This window comes from Myiozetetes cayanensis, unplaced genomic scaffold, assembly GCF_022539395.1.
Source record: "Myiozetetes cayanensis isolate MyiCay16 unplaced genomic scaffold, myiCay2020 scf3, whole genome shotgun sequence".
NCBI lineage: Eukaryota > Metazoa > Chordata > Aves > Passeriformes > Tyrannidae > Myiozetetes > Myiozetetes cayanensis.
Genome location: NW_026087521.1, coordinates 21,251,849 through 21,269,144, shown reverse-complemented (window position 1 = coordinate 21,269,144; position 17,296 = coordinate 21,251,849). Strand labels below are relative to the sequence as shown.

The following is a 17,296-nucleotide window of genomic DNA, read 5'->3' as shown; positions in this document are numbered from 1 at the left end:
ATGGTTGAAAATCCTACTGATTTGAAAGTGCAGAATGTGAAATGTGTGTCAGAAGTTCTAAATAGCAACATTTTCTAGCAAAACATCACCAATTACTTAGGCCTATGTTTTATAAACACACTGAAATTTAAAAAGCACACACATCAAGTATTCATTGACCTTGGAAATTCATAAATAAAGCAATTCAATCTTCGTGACAGGAACTCCCTTAATCCCTGCTACTTTCACATAGTGCATAAATACATTAAAGGTCTTCTCTAAGATAAACTTTGATTTACTTAAGCATTCTCCAGACCTGACCAATGGAGCACATCAATTCACAGTGTAGTTTTCCTTCAGTGAAACACTGGAAAGCTTTAATCTTTTAACCTTTATATTTAAATATCAAAAATACATGAAAAGCCAACAGACCAATCAGGAAAATACATAGTTTCATAATCAATTTGTGCCTCATTACCCACAGCCTGGAAAAAACATTCCACTGTAAGATGTTATCTAATATAAACACACAGATTTACTTTAGTTGCTGCCACTGGCATTATATCCAACAGCTTCTCTAAACAGGTAACATCCAGAGGGAAGGAAGACTCTTTCACCACATTTACTCATTCATCCACTATCAAAATACACTTCAAGATTATTTTTAGTATCTTATCTGGCATGTCAAATTTTTCTCAAAGTATTTTAGTTTCCAATATACCTACTCATCTATTTCTTCACTCATTGTTTTAAATCATCATAAAAATATCTTCACTTCTTTCTTACTAAAAATTCTGTCCTAGTCCTCTGGGAAGGCTCCAAACCTCTCAGGAAATCAGTTCAAGAAACTACTTTGTCTCCCTGGGTTTCCACTAATATTTCACCATAAGCTATGTTAGTTCTTTCCCAAATCCTTTATGTCATGTTTTGATCACGCAGGAGGTTGTCTTCAAATATACTGTACTTCTGACATCTCCCAGTACCCTCATTTAGTGAATTTAAAATCAGCCTTTATGTAGGGAAAGGCAATTATAAAATAACAAAAAAAAATATATATATAAGAAGGTAAACCTCAACCGTCATGATGAGAATATTAACAATGATCTTGAACGCAAACCACATGTCTTTAGGCACATGAAGGTAGAGAAACCACTGAGTGCTCTCAAACATAAACAGAATTCAACAATATTATTTAGTGACCAACAGAAGAAACAGGAGAAGCAACTGTAGAATGGGTTACAGAAAAAAGTATTTCATAGCTGGAAAATTACTTATGTCAGACCCACAGAACAGATGATGGTCAACAGAAATTCTCCAGACTTGTTCTTTAAAACTAAATCATTGCTAAAGTGATGAAGGATCACTGGAGTACAAAATGAGTAAAATCCATGGGAAAATGTTACTCCATTATGGCATTCTTAAGCAGATCTCAGATCATGTAATGTAAATGTGTTATATTTTCCACAAAAAAGATTTTGAAATTGAATTAAACTTAGGGAAAAGAGCCAACCTGGGACTTTTGTATATGACAACAATTCCCCCTCACTAGATTTTGTGTCATTTCTAGAGGCCTTGGGGATATTTTTTTTAAAATTGTTGGGGGGAGTGTGTGTGTTGAAAAAATGGGGAAGTGGGGTAGATGGCTATCACTTTAAAAATTCCCTAAGAATTTTAAATATTTTTAATAAATAATGGTTGCTAAATAAAAATGTCCTCTGGGACAAAAATGGAGCAGATAAAATTTATTTGACTTGTTCTAAGCAAACAAGTAAATTCCAATACATATTGCAGGAGTCTTTGGGAGGAGTCTTTGGCAGGAGTCTTTCTGTAAACTGAAGAACAGTAGGTGAAATGTCACCTTAACAAACTGTACAGACAATAAACTCTAGTGATTTCTATGGTGTACAACACTATCTTGAATATGGTTATTGAAAAGAAGCTAATCTTGAAATATTTATAAATAGATTTACAGCAACCTAAAATACCTGGTTATTTTTTTAACTGAAGCTGATGTTATTCATCTCACTAAACAGAAATGTGTGATAGTAAATATGTATAAAGCTGGAATAATAGCATCTCCAAGGTAGTTTTCCATCAAAATTGTTAAATTGTAGAAGCAAAGGACCATTATGAAACCACTGCAGTCACAGATCATCTCAGAATATCAAAAAACACCACATACTAAGCTAATGTATATGTTTTTATACTACAAAGGAAGATTTATTTTTTTAATGATTGTCACTGATGTTTGTATGACAAAAAAGTTTCCTGTCAAAAAAACCTCACCAAAATGCATTTAGTATATTTTTGCTTTTTTTTTGTAAATGTTTTCTCATCTTAAGTAAATAGTCTAAACAGGTTTGCATGATACAATATACTGATTACATTTTCTTATATTTTAATAATGTAATCCTGGTGTATTTGTACCTCCAGCTATATGAACAGAGAGGTAATAATGAAACAGAGAAGCCATTTGAAGTATAAATTAAACCATTCTGAACATGTTTAAATACGAAAAGAAGAAAACTGAACTACAAAAACTCTCTTCAGGCACCTTGCAAAAGGAAGCTAATAAGGATGGAAATAAAATGAATTTTTATGAAGACATGATAAACATACCTAGATACTAGGACCACAAATTATAGCTTATTCTCTAGCATTCCTAAGAATTGCTGTCTACAAAATAAGATTACCAGAAACATCTGCAGCAATGGAAATACAAATTAAAGAAGAAAATGACCAAAATATTGTAGATTTCATTTACCAATTCAATTCACCTGATCATACAACTATTTTGTGGAAAAACATTGTATGCAAAAAGTTTATATATTTAAGCCAACTGAACTAATTACTATTTTGATAATAATTTTAGAAAACAGCAGGCATTGTGATACTGTTTTAGAAATACTCCTCAAAGAAAGTGGCATAGTATATTTAAGAAAATTCTAATAAACTAAAAAATTACTATTATGGAATATTTTCTACATATTTAAAATACAATCAGGTAACTTGACCAAAAGTACTGAGATGACAATTTCAGAAAACATATGTGCAAATTTTTAATACTTCAAATTACAGAGAAACTATCACTGCCTACAGTTAGTATTTCCTGACATTACTTATTATAGGACAAATATTTAGTTTTAATTTAAATTCCATTCAAAATGAGTTTCATGCCTTACAGAATTTTTGAAGGGAAGTCAAAAGCAATAGTAATTCTGGTATTTCTGAGAAAAATGTTGGTTTCTGATTTACTCTTTAGTAAAAAGAAATTAAATTTCCTCCACTCTTCAGAGCAAGAATTTGAAAACAGGTGTTGCAGTGCAACACACAACATGTTTTTTGACATCCTTTTTAGTAGAAAGTCTCAAACTTAACTTTAGCCAAGTTTATAGAAGACACTAAGAGTCTCAGAGCTAAATTCTACCAAAGTTTAATTTATTAAATTATTTAAATTATTAAATTTAATACATTCAGTATGTTATATATCTAAGCTTCAGACTTTCACCTCTGATCCTTATCAATCTGACAGCTATGGCTAGAGTTGCCCAGGAATAAGAAATGAGCAAAGACACAAATGCTGAGTCTTTCTCTCAGTGCCTTCTACATTGTACCAAATAAAAAGAAGGAAAAGAAATCAACTTTAATCAGACAAATTGGATTAAAATAAAGGAGCAAATACACAAAGACAAAGAAAAGTGCTAGTAGAGTACAGAAGTAAGATTGCTCCTGGAAATACCAACAGACTAGCTCAAAGATCAAAGTAAGTAATATAGTGGAACGAATCTATGTTAAGTATTATGAGGTTTAGGAGAGTGATGCACAAGAAAAGAGACAGAATAGAAATAGAAAGGATAACAAAAAAGGTAGTGTGATACTTCTACATTGTCATGAAGCCATGCTCCATATATTTGATATTCAGATTCCCACTTCTCTGTGGACAGACAAACAGCTTCAAAACTCTCTAGCAAAACATATATCTTACACTTGTCAATCTGCTGACCTTTGGAAGGAATAAACATCTATGTCATGGTTATGAAATCCTTTTGCTCAAAGAGGCAATGCATTTATATTGTAGATCTAACGAGTTTGAATCAGATGAATATGTAATTGATTGCACGTAAGGAATTTGTTTTTCCTGCCGTTTCTCTAAATATCTAGGACGCTGCACTGGGTATGGTGGTATTTGGTCAAAGGTTCTCCTCAAAAAACTGATGCCAAATTAGAAGAATGGTGAGGTTCCTTACATATGTTATATCATCAGGTTTTCTAAGTAAGTTTGTAACAAAAATAAATACTAGAACTGAGACAATATTATGTTTGCATAAAAGAGAGAGCACACATAACTTCCCCGACAGGGGTCTTGTTTTGTTTTTTAGTGTGTACTTTCCACATCTCAAAAAAAAAATCCAATATTAACCTACCATACACCTGCAACTTTTCAATTCTTTTATTTTGACCAGACTTCTCTCTACTTTCTCATTTTTCACTTACGTATTATAAAAATATGTACTTTGTTTTCAGAAGCAATAAAAAAGCTTTTATCTCCACTGAATTTCAAAAAGGAGTATTTCTATCTAACACTCACCCTGATGGATTCAGAGAAAATATGAAAATTTAGCATAAGACATTCCAATCCAAAGTTAAATTAACGAACTCTCAAGACCAACAACACAGCTCAAGTAGTGATTAACAAACAAAGGCTTCAAAATCTAAATACAGTCTCATTCCACTCTAATTATATACAGATGACCTTAAGGAAGCTTTATCCTAACCCAAAATAGGCTAACTAACTTATCTCTCAATTGTAAATATTTATAATATACATGAATAGCAGAAGACTGTTTCTGAATCTTAAAAAGTTCTTTCTTAACAATCTCAGTGGTACAAAACTCAAACACTGGATAAATCTTACCACTTTTAACATTTATTGTCATGGGGTTTTCTTCTTTGTTCTCCTGCTACAGCATATCAAAATGTACATGCTTAGTACTAAGGATCTTTATCCCTTTTATCATCCTTTTGTACAATCTTAAATTTCCTAGATGTCTCAAGAGTGTTCAAATATGCAAACTATTTTTTTCCACTGGCCTCTTTCATGACATTTATTCATTTCCGCTACGATTATTTTACATAAAAAGAAAATATATAGTTATGTATGGTTATGTTGCAAAGTAATATGCAACATGGTAAAATCATGTCTTTGGTCCTGTTCTGCACCTCTTTAAGTATGGTCCAGCATTACAAGACTTCTATTCAGTCCCTGTAGTGTGGTTCCTCTTCCTTATACAGTTGCAACAGGTGTAAGAAAAACATCCAGTAGAAGCAGTATCAAAGCTAAAAAACACTGTTTCCTGCGTGACCTTCGATATAGATGAACAGGGTGTAAGGCAGGAAAAGATCACAGCAGTAGCTCGAGCATTCTGCACACTAACAACGCCAGAAAGATTCCTTTTACTGGAGTGACTCTCCAGCTGACCTAAACTGCTCCACAACAGAAGCCCTAAAACTCCTTCATAAAATCCTATTAGTTTGAAGAGGGATAAATTGTGCACATTTATGTCAGTTAAACTCTGTTCATCTAGAAGTATCATCACATGACTTTTGTCAAGTAGTTTAATAAGTGTTGTTGAAAAAAATTCATAGTTTAATTTCAGCTTCGGTCCATACCATAATCATAGCTGTTTTATCAATCAGCTGCTTTATCCAATGTCTCCAAGTGTTAATTTTGATACATGTAGAAATAAATTGTTCCTATGGTCTTCTCATTGAAGAAAAGCAAGCACATAAAACCCCAACATTCTAGTACATACCTTTATTCTATGAAATCGAACAATATCTCCAACTTTGTAAATTTTTGGTAGGGAATCTGGATTTCCATTAAAAAGAGTGCAAGTTAACTTCGCATTTGATGGGTCCACAAGTGTTACAACTGAGCAATAATCTGCAAAATATAAAAATGTCTGAATCAATAATAGGTATTATGAAATTATTAATACACAGATATTAAATTTGGGATGAGCACCCATATGGCCAATCTTTTTCTGCTATGATCTGTGTAACTCTTTCAAAGTTAATTTCTTTAAAGGATCATAACAACTAAGTGTGGCCCATCTTGCTGATAATTAGCCCAAAAAACTGAAAATGAAATGTGTGATTAAGCACAGGTCTGTGAGCCAGGAACTCACAAAACTTTTTCTTCTGTCTGCAACAGCCACGCTATTCTTTCAAGTTTCAATTACTTTCTCCATAAAATGAGGAGCACACGTACAATCTTATGAAATTCTTTTCCAAGATTTATTTTTGCACTGCCTTCTGAAGAGGTAATGAGTTCTACAAGTTCTAAAAGCAAATTAAAACATAAATTACATATCCTTCACTTCAACAAAATATGTGGGAGATATATATATATATGTACTGTAAGAATACAGTCACACCGGAGCCCCTGGTGGTCTAGTGGTAAGGGTGCGGCGCTGTCACTGCTGAGGCCCGGGTTCGATTCCCGGTCAGGGCCACTCCCGGGCAGGTGGAGCTCATTAGCCCTTAAAAAGGCAACCCACCTACGTCCTAAGGACCTCGCTGCCACCGTCCAAGCTCGCTTGGCCCCGGCAGATGAACCTTAGGATTAAAGGGTGGGCTCAGTTCCGCGCACACTGTGTCTCACCTAAAAAATCCAATGCGCAGGCTGGAAGGTGTAAAGACCTTCCCCGGATCTTCGTCGCGAAGACTGGCCATTACTTGGAAATGTTACTTACTTACTTACTTACTTACAGTCACACAGTAGTAGTTGGAAAATAGAGCAAAAATCTGAAATATGCCCTTTTAAAGTTAAACTTCACAGAATTGCACTTAGTGACTTTAAAAGTAAAATAAAAAAAGATACAAACATGACAATGCAAACCAGCCCAGAATAGAGTAGTACTTGCAGGTGACATAAATGAAACCTGTATTTTCCATTACAGCTTAAAAAAGCAGAGTCAAAGCACACTTGCTCTTTCACAACATCGTAGTTGGTTCACCTGCCTGAGGAATGCTATGTACAGACCCCAGTCTCCTGCATCACCCATTGTCCCTCCAAGAGACACCTAAGTGTTCAAAGGTTTCTCTTTGTTTCTCAGTTTCTGAATAAGTTATTAAATGTTTATGTTACCTGGCAATGAATTAAACTCCTCAAGTCAAATCTGTTCTGCCTTGACACCTTTTCATCTCTCAAAAATAAAAACCCAAACAGAAAAGCAAAAAAATCCAAAAGATCAAAATCCCCAACTTTCTTCAGCTATAATTCTATGAGGCACTTAGTGATAACGACACTAAACCAGAGCTTACATGTCTGGGAACTGAACAAAGGTGTCACAGTTCTAAAACAAAGTCAATAAAAGCTCCATCATGCATTTTAAAAAGATGCAGACACGTAAATTGTTGCTAGACAGCTTTGAAAGAGAACGCTGTCAGTCCAGTAAATCTGACAGATTTGCCTTATATAAAAAAGGTACAGGAAGGCAGTCAAAAGACAAAATTGTCATATGTAAACTCTGTGAACAGATTCCCCAAATATGAAGACAGATATGTTAGACTGGATTATAATACCTGCTTGTACGTACACTGCCCATGCCTTTGAGAGAAATATTCTTCCATTTCCAGTACATACACCCTTAAATTTTACTATAATTTAAACTTAAAAGTTTAAATTCCCTAATGATTTGAGTGAATGAAGTGTTGAAAGAAATCCAGTGAAGGCTTACCAGATATAAAACTACTCTTACTACAGATAAAAACCTCCAGTATTTCTATAAAACTACTACTCTTCTTCCCCAAGATTTTTATACAGACTCAATAATGATAAATTATCATCTATCGCATGCAGAAGTTGCTAAGCATCACTCTTGTGCATACTCCAGCCAAAGGCACAAGGTACAGTGCCACATAGAGCCTATTTTGACATCCTGTGCTAGGAATGTCATTATAAATAAAGTCCAGTCACAGACTGACAAAACTGTGAGTATTTACTACTGTAATCCAAAGATGGATTGTTGTATTTCTTTGGGTATGAATTCTAGAGGTTAACTTAACAGGTCAGTTGCAAATACAAACAAAATGAGTAATTAAAAAGAAAAATCTAGGGTTCATCAAATTAAAACCCTTTGAGGACACAGGGTAACATGCAACAGTGCATTGATAGACTCCAACATTGGAATCAAGAGTGAAATAACAAAAATATTCCACATTAAAATTGCAGTTATTCTTTGATGCCATGATTATAGAACCTGGCAAGCTTCACACATGTGCAGCTGCCTATTTAATAGTGGAAGTTAACACACTGCCTCAATTTTCTGCGCAATTAGCACACTCATATAAGACCGATAATCATCCTAGTCCAAGCAGTATAAAATATTACACATGCTTTATATATCTAGAAATATCATCTACATAATACAGATTCTCTGTCTCTGTGACTTTGGTCTTCCATTCCTCACCATCACCTCAAAATATCACTTGTACAGTAAACCTAATTACAGTAGAGGTCTTTGAGAACAAAGCATAAAGACTGATTTTCTTTCAATGAAATCTTCATCCAGCAAGTCCTTTTTGAAGGTTAAGAATAAAAAGACACCTATCTTTTCTTCTTCAGCTGAAATGTGAAAAATATTTTCTGCTTACCTCAGTATCATTATAGTTCAGTGACTAAATTAATTTTTTGAAAAAAAATGATTCACACTCTAAATAGAACTGCTGAAGTTAAATAATGTCCCAGTACCAAACAAAGCAATAAAGTAAATGTCACTGGTCCAACTTTTGATTTTGCTCAATATACTTTCCAGCAAAGCAAAATCCCTTAGTGACCAAGCAAATAAATAAATAAATAAATAAACAAACAAATAAATAAATAATTGAAGTTTACATATTGGAGTCAATTTTCCTTTACTAGAGAAATTTACTCCACTGATTAACTTTTCTTTAAACAGAAAATTTTAGCATTGATAAATTTGACTTGTAATAATCTGTCTTAAAAATATAACACAAAAATGCACAGTTCAGTAAATTGGTTTGCTATTACTTACTAAAAACTGACTATTTTAATTCAAGTTGACCAACTGGCATAGTTCAAAGTAAATTTTTTCAGCTACATAGTTTTAAACAAATTCTAGGCTAAAAATGTTGAATAAACTGGCACAAGATCAAATAAAAAACAGAAAATAAAAATAAAACGCAGGGCTTCAAAATACACTTCCGAATCTGATTTATGTTTTTAAGCAGCATTTTAAGCATGTAGAATGATGACCTGGAAGCGTTCAAGCTTTTTAGAACTGGGTTTTCTGAAAATGTTACCCTTTATTGATTTTGATTCTAAGAAATATTTCATAAAAATAAAATAGTTACAATCCAAACCCACGTCTAGGTAGGATAAAATGAGATTTTAATTCAGCATGTGACATATGAATATACTGCATATATCTAAGAAAACAAGCTACATGGAGGTTTCCCCATTTCCCCATGAAAACAGGACATTACTTCTATGACTTAGTGTTAACCAGAAGCAAGGATTATTCTTGCTATAATTCTTCCTTGCATTATGAAAAACACTGCCTAATATCTACATGAAACAAAGACTTGGGGAAGCAGTAATGTCACGTTGCAATGTCCTATAACTTTCATGGTCAAGCACATAATCTCTGTAATTGGACACTACAAAGACAGAAGCCATTTTTCTCCCATAGTGACTGTTTTTACAGTAAATCTCAAGGTTAAATACTTGAGATGTCTTTGGGATTAAGGAAGCGGAGAGAGGAGAAAATCACCTTTGTTAAAGATGTGAAGTATCTTAAAACTTTTAAACTATTGGAGAAAAAAAGTTAGAATATAGTTTTGAACACTTGTAACAGATCTAGCAGACAAAATCCCATCTGTCTGTTGTAACAAGTAGGACTGGAAGTACGTCCTTGGACAGTTTTCAAAACACAAAGTTCTCATGTATAGACATTTCAAACTATGTCTTGAGCTGAAGCACTCTTAGTTAAAACAACTTTCTCTGGAATAAACAATTTATGCTCATACTGAAAACTCATTCTTCATCAGTGCTTTAACATTCATCTAATGCAAAAATGGTAATAGAAATTATGAATATTTTAATTATAGATTATTTAAACTAACAAAGCTTAACTAGCTAACACCAGGTACCACTCCAGTGGTACCCACTTTGTGGGAACACAGTGCAAAGCTTCAGTCTTAAGCCTTAATATATGCAAGAAAGAGCAGTTGTTAAAATAAATAATAATTTTCCCTTAAGTTTCTACTACTTATGAAATTGAAGTGATTAACTAACTTGCAATAATCTGTCCTAGCTGTTTCAGAGACATCCTGTCTTGAAAGTCAATTCATTTAACTTCATTGTTTTTACATATCTGGAAAAAATTGCTGTCCTAATGACTTCCAGCAACCAGTTCTCATCTTTAGGATGTTCAAAGTCCTCAGTTCTCCAAAGTCTTGCTAAAGTAGCTGGACAAACGACAAATCTCAACCATGTGATCCTTTAAGAACTGCCCTTCCATGATTTACTCAGAAAGTAGAAGTAGTACTTTCTGTATTTGATTAATTCCCTTCTTACTCTTTTTGATGTCAGTAATGTCAAAAAATGAAACAAAACCTTTAGAAGATTTTGTGGGGTTTGTTTCATTTGTTTATTTGCTTTTAAGTCTGAGTCTTAAACTACAATATTTTTCAAGGGGAAAGAACTTCCACTGATCACTGCTAATATCCTTGATTATTACAGATAAAGCACTTACCAGACACCACCACAAAATTAAGATTTTGAGAAGCTTGCTACAGTGACAGACAGATGTTGTTTGGCAGCCTGTTCAAAATAGATCTATCAGTCTTTTACATTAAATACCAGATGACTTCTCTCTGCTCTGTACAGGTCAAGATTATACTTGCACCTTTACAATGAAGTATTTTTACAGATTGATGGCACATCAAGCAGGAAGGAGTATCAGTGGTTAAGATCTCACACACAAATAAAATGTTTTGTTAACTCTTAAATTTGGTCCTTCTGTTTGAAAAGGCATAAAGACTGGGTTATCATTGTATTTACATTAATATTTAAGTATTAACTGCAGCTAAAACATTTGCTATATTCACAGCCAACATGCACACACTTAATTTAGTACCTTACAAATATCTGCATTTCTATTTAGATGTCAGAACAAATTTTGTGTTTTCTAAGTCTAAATGCCTTGAGTTCCTCAAGGTACTTTCACTTACCATTATTCCTTATTTGCTTCTAGGAATATCTGTTGTGTTGTAACTTTCCTAATGTAAAACAATTGGAATTTGTACTTCTCTGCTTTTACTGGGTTACAGTTATTATCAAACACCAACTATTTTCTGAACTGTGACATCTCTCTTTTCCATACCTTTCCCTAATGACTATAATTTGCTTTTTTTTCTATACAAACCAATCAAAACAATATTTCATCTTCAAAAATGTTATCAATGACTATGTAGAATATGATAATACACAGTTTAACTTAGTCTCACAAGGAAAAAAACCAAACATATACTATATTTGCTATAAAAACAGATGGACCATTACTGGCTCAGTTCCCAACTTAATGACTACATCTATTTTTAAATGTTAATGTTTAAATTTGATTATCCCATATTCTTCAGACTTGGGGTTTTTTATGTTTCAGAGTTATTTCGGGGAACATTACTACCTTCTCAACAATGATAAAGAACATGGAGCAGAAAGGTTTCCTAGGAGCAAGCCATGCCAACTGTTGTAAGAAAGAGTAATTGGAATACATTTCCACAACTAACTGTATGGGAAGCACAGCACTGTTGTCCTGCAGACAGAAGGACACTGGGCCCTAGTGCTGCCCATACGTTGTTTCTCTGTTGACACAGTCAACACTATGCAAAAATGCTGATGAGTTCCCCAAAGTTATTCAGTTAATCTAATATATTCTTGAAAAATCCTATGCTGCTCTGCATAACTTAAAAATGGCTGCTGGCTGCCTTCAGTGCAGTTGACACTTGCTGAATGATGGCCCAGGGACCAGCACATGCACGTCCTGTCTTTTCTGTGAACAAGTGCTGGACCAAACTGCCGCTACAAGTACAGTGAAGCCACACTTCCCCTACAAGTGGGAGCAAGTATTTCCTGTCAATAAGGTCTTTCATACCAGTATATCTGTTTAACTAGAAGAATACCACATGCTCCAAAAGGAAGTAATTAAGCATGCCCACAGTGTAGAGTATACCAGTACAGTTCAGCTGATCATACTGAAGTTGGCAGACACAGACCTGCACAGACTCCCCAGATGTTCCTCCCACTCAAACACTAAACTGATTCAAACTAAGGATGAAGACTGCTTGGTCTTCAAAAAGTGAAGCCATTAGTTGAACCTTATTTTGGACTGGAACTTTTTTTGGCTGTGCAACTGTATTTTTGCAGTTTTTAGCTGTTTCAAGCTACCGAACTGTAAGCAAACCTCCACTGGAGGTGGAGCAAGCACTGTGCTCTCTCTGCCTTCAGTTCATCAACTTCAGACTGTTGCTGGCAGGTTTTGAGCAAGATCAAAAAGCTCTGTTCCCAAAAGGCTTTGCAGACAAACCCCTAACTCTTGATTCTGATTTAATGTTCTAAAATGTCTGTATTTAGAAGCTAAATTCACAGCTAGTGACATTATTTAAGAGACCTGCACATGTAATTAAGACCATAAAAATAAAAAATCACCATCATAATCTGGGTTTATTTTGTTTTATTAGAATTATATTTAGAAGGAGGAAAGGCTTACTGAGCACCTAGTGAAAGGGCACAATCTTCTAGCAAAACTAAAACAATAAATAATGTGTTCACCTCATAGGGAAAAAATATTCAGTTGTTCCACAATTTTACAAATAACAAATACACTGCTACATTTGTAGCACATCATAACACTTGTCAAAACCTCAAGGAAAAATTGCACACAGCTACACAAGAACCCTTTCCCACAAGGACAGGTATAGGGTTTTTTATTTTGTTTTTTTTTGGTACAGGTCCCTGTTTTGCTCTGATAGCAAATGAAGAAAGTATTAAGCTAATACTATCTCTACCACTCTGCCTAAACTGACTCTGATATCCCTTAACTATTTCTTGTTCTGTTTCCTTGATATTAGCTGAGAACCACAGTCAAAAGATTATGTGAATTTGTTGTTCTGGTTGTTTTTTAACAAACAGAGTAAGAGATTTAAAATCTCTTGAATATAGTACATACCAGTGCCTTTGCTAACATACGGAGGCTTGAAGAATTTCACAACGCCATATAAATTCACTATAGTTCCATCTTTAAGTTGATTCAGGGGAGTATACACATATTTTGGAGCAATAGACTGGAAGGGCATGAGAAAATGAGGAAACAGAAGAAAAATTATTCAATCATTCACACAGAATTTTGTCTTTAAACATTATTCATCCTCAGACATGTTTATTTCATCTTAAAAAAATGTTATGTTACCTATTTCTTTATATTTATTCACTTTAGATTCAGAAAACACGTAAGACATTTAATTTCTTTTTGTGATTGCATCTTCCTTACAATCAACCCACCAGTTAGTTCAAGTAAGTTTCAATATATGAACTAGGTGAGTAAAAGTCATTATAATAAAAAACAACAAATCATAACTTTTTACTGATCCATTTTAACATGTCCATTGAAAGGGCTTTTAAAAGCACATATATAAATAATTTTGTATTTCTTATTGGCAGTGTCACTGCACAGAATCCTTGTCTTGGGTTGGGAGGAGTTATACCTCTCACAGCCACTGTGCGTATCTTCCGATTAAAATAGCACAATTGTTGGAGAATTAACGACGTTAAGGACTAGTTTCTACTGTTTAAGGACTATTCTCCTCTATCTTAAGGTTGCAATACATGCTAATTAGACTTTTTCAACAAATATGAGTTCTGTCAAAGTGATTGATAACTGTGGTTTTCAATTACTACACTGACAGGAAAAAATGCAACTCTTAAAAAAATTAACATGAAAACAAGCTGTATAATCATTGGTGCTGAATCTTTAATGTCATGATAAAGACCAATAAAATTTCATAAACCAATTTCTATGCCTTTAATATATTATTTCCTGTAGAATTTTAATTTAGAAACATAAAGGCTTATTCCAAAAAGTAATCAAAACTTTAAGACCACTGCCTGAAGTCTGATTTTAAATCAAAGGAAGATCCTTATTTCCTTTTTTTAAAAGGACAAGCATATAGTCTTATTTAGAACAACAGTTACCTTTCTAGTTCATATTTTCTAAACCAACATGCAGTGTGTTTGGAGACTGACATGGCAACTATACTGCAAGTATAGAAAATGTACTACTTTTTCATATTTTCTTTTGTGTTCCAGGTATATTATTTGCAAAATTAAAAACTAAACAAGCTAAACAAGTGACTGCAGGGCTAAGAGCATGGAACTAAATTAAACAGGAACAAAAATGAATTCCACACATTCTTATTTACATACAGTTAGTCTCATGTGATTTAAAAACATCCCAAATATAAACTCACCACAAATGCAGTTTCTGAAGCAGTAGCTGTTCTTGGTTTAGTGTAAATCTGATTATGACATTGAAGACACTGAAAATATAACAACATTTGATAACTCTAAAGCAAATGTAACACTATAAGCAAATACAAAACAGCCCTACAGACAATTTTGCTATATGAATCACCTCTGAATCTAGTAAAATTTTATCCACAGAAGAAAAAAATATTTACTGTTGTTACAGTAGTAGACAAAAGATACTTCAAAATAATACATACAGTGTATGAGTTGAATATAAGTTAGTTCATATTAGTAGAACAGCATTTGAAAGTTCTAGGTCACAAATTTAAAACTATTCTGGCCTTAACATAGAATGCAAATGGGTTTAGGTTTTGTACATTGTTTAGAGCAGATCTTCTCTCAAGTGACTTGTTACACTTCATTGTTTAGAGCAGATCTTCTCTCAGTGACTTGTTACACTTCTTTCAGAGAAAATAAAATCAAAAAAAAAGGTCAAAGCAAATTCACCAGAATGAGATAAATTCTGTTCAAAGATAGTTTCTAAGCTTTTTGAGCCATACTTATAAGCCAGATCTATGTTCAGTGTAAGGTCTTTTAAAGAATTAATCTTGGTGACTTTACAAAAAGCCAACACAAAACGCATTCACTATGAGAAACACAGGGCTCAGCTGCCATCCCGATGCTACACCACAACCTGTCTGCCAGACACAGTGTCCCATGTCTCAGCTGTGCATTGTCCCTGCAGGGCAGACTCCTGTTAGGGATATGGATTTGCTCTCCACCCTCAGTTGCATTCCTGAAGCTAATTTTACTTTCATTTTTTTTGTTTTAAACAGGCGAGTGAAAAGTCACAACTAAGAAAGTGAAGTACACAAAAAGTCTGATCATTGGTATTAAATGTTAAGCATCCAACAAAGTGTGTCAGCAAATTAAGCACTGCAAGCTCCACTGTGGGGTCAGTGATGAGACAGACACCTCCTCAACACAACCAGGCATCCAGTGAGTGGCTCACAGTCCTTGGGATTAGACTGTATATCCTGGTGTCTTGCTCAATTGAATGCCTCCTGTAGTTCCTAAAATTTAGGCACTTTTACTCTAGACACACCTGGTCAGATTCAGGTCACAGTTTTGCTATCTATTATCTTCAATGAAACACACTCATTTTACCTATATTTCATCACTATCAACAGATAATTTCATGAAACAGTCTGTACTCCTATTTTAAATTATTTAGTTTCTAACTGAGCTGTGTGCCAAGCTTTAATTTTCTATAGAGGTCAATTCTGAAATAAAAATGCCTTTCTGAAATAAATAAAAAAAATTTAAAAAAACCCAAACAAACAAAAAACCCAAAAAACAAACAAACAAAACAAACAAAACAAAACAAAACAAAACCCCACAAAAACCTAAAAATAAAAAAATACTTAAATTTAAAATTTAATTAGACAACAACTATACAGATAAAAATGAACAATAATGTGAGAACAGTACAAAAGAATGAATATTTTACTCAGGAAAAAAGTGTGAAATTCTCTTTCAAAAATTAAGAATTTAGGAATTGATGTATTTCAAAGGCAAAGGCTAATGATGTGAGTTAAAGCAATACAAACCCATAGTCCTAAGAAAACTAAAAATTATAGACCTGAAACCACTCTTGTACCCTCTACCTTGTCTGAATTACTGAAATGTATTATGCAGAACAGTGATTTAAGCAGCTCTAGGGATCTATCTAAAGCCAACTAAAGTCAAATTTCTGCACTCAACAAGTAGTTGAGCAGGAAATAATTTGGTTAGTGTTTATTATAAAACTGCATCACACATGCACGCATACATAAAAGTGTCTTGACTATTTCCTGATGAACAAGGTAAAATGATCTGTAGCATTTTAGTTTCTAATAGATATTATGTTTTTTCTACTATAAAGCAAAATGTTCATATTAGTATTTGGGGGGGGGGGAGAGGAGACAAGAAAAAAAGTTGGGTACCCACGTACATAAATGTCTGATCCAGCTTCTTCAGACACCTCCAGGTGACAACCATGTCTACCATCCTCCCTCGCTGTAGGCGATTTTATCACCTTAAATCCTGCAACTATGAAGGTGTCCTATGGGGACAGGATAATAAACAGAAAATTACACAGACTGTATCACATGCTCTAATTTAAATGTATGTGACGTGAAATTTCACCTAAAGTCTCAAGACACTGAAGAAACAAAAATCCCAAACAAATTGTAAAAACTAATTTAGCTCTTCTACCCATGGAATTTATATTTCCAACCAATGCCAGCAAGTTTTTTTCTTTTCAAATTCTGCTAAAATTTTTGCACTCTTGATGCTACTGTGACTGAGTGCTATTTCTGACAAGGCCTAGAGGGGAAGATTCACACTGAATAAAGCAAAAGAATCATTTCTCTTTGAATACACTGAAGACTGACTCCTTTCTGATTAAGCTTAACTAAGATAGAAAAGAAATCAGCAGTGACAAAACCCCCTTTTCTTGGAGCTTCTTTCTTTCTCACTGAGTTACAGCTGCACTTTGAAAAAATTCTCCTTGTAAACATTTTCCATTTTGTTTGGATCAACAGCTTCCAATTTCTTCCTTAAGGGTCAAATAGGTGGGTCAATCAATAGGTAGGTTTCCGGTAGCAAAAGAGACATTATGAACTTCTCTGGCATAACTGCTGAGATTCTGGTACATGAAGCAATTATAGCTGCACTTTCACTGTAGTATAAAGTTCACTTTGGTATAAAGTTCCTCAGACATCA

At 33.9% G+C, this 17,296-nt stretch overlaps 1 protein-coding gene across 2 annotated transcripts in view; it reads right to left on the bottom strand.

Moving 5' to 3' along the window:
• Positions 1 to 17,296, bottom strand: part of POT1 (protection of telomeres 1) — a 59,583-nt gene that overhangs the window by 27,288 nt on the left and 14,999 nt on the right. For both annotated transcript variants that reach the window (XM_050323653.1, XM_050323655.1), the window contains 4 exons: positions 16,524 to 16,634; positions 14,533 to 14,601; positions 13,236 to 13,350; positions 5,793 to 5,923 (listed from right to left, as the gene is read on the bottom strand). In XM_050323653.1, coding sequence (XP_050179610.1) covers positions 5,793 to 5,923; positions 13,236 to 13,350; positions 14,533 to 14,601; positions 16,524 to 16,634 — 426 coding nt within the window. The remainder of the gene's footprint in view (positions 1 to 5,792; positions 5,924 to 13,235; positions 13,351 to 14,532; positions 14,602 to 16,523; positions 16,635 to 17,296) is intronic.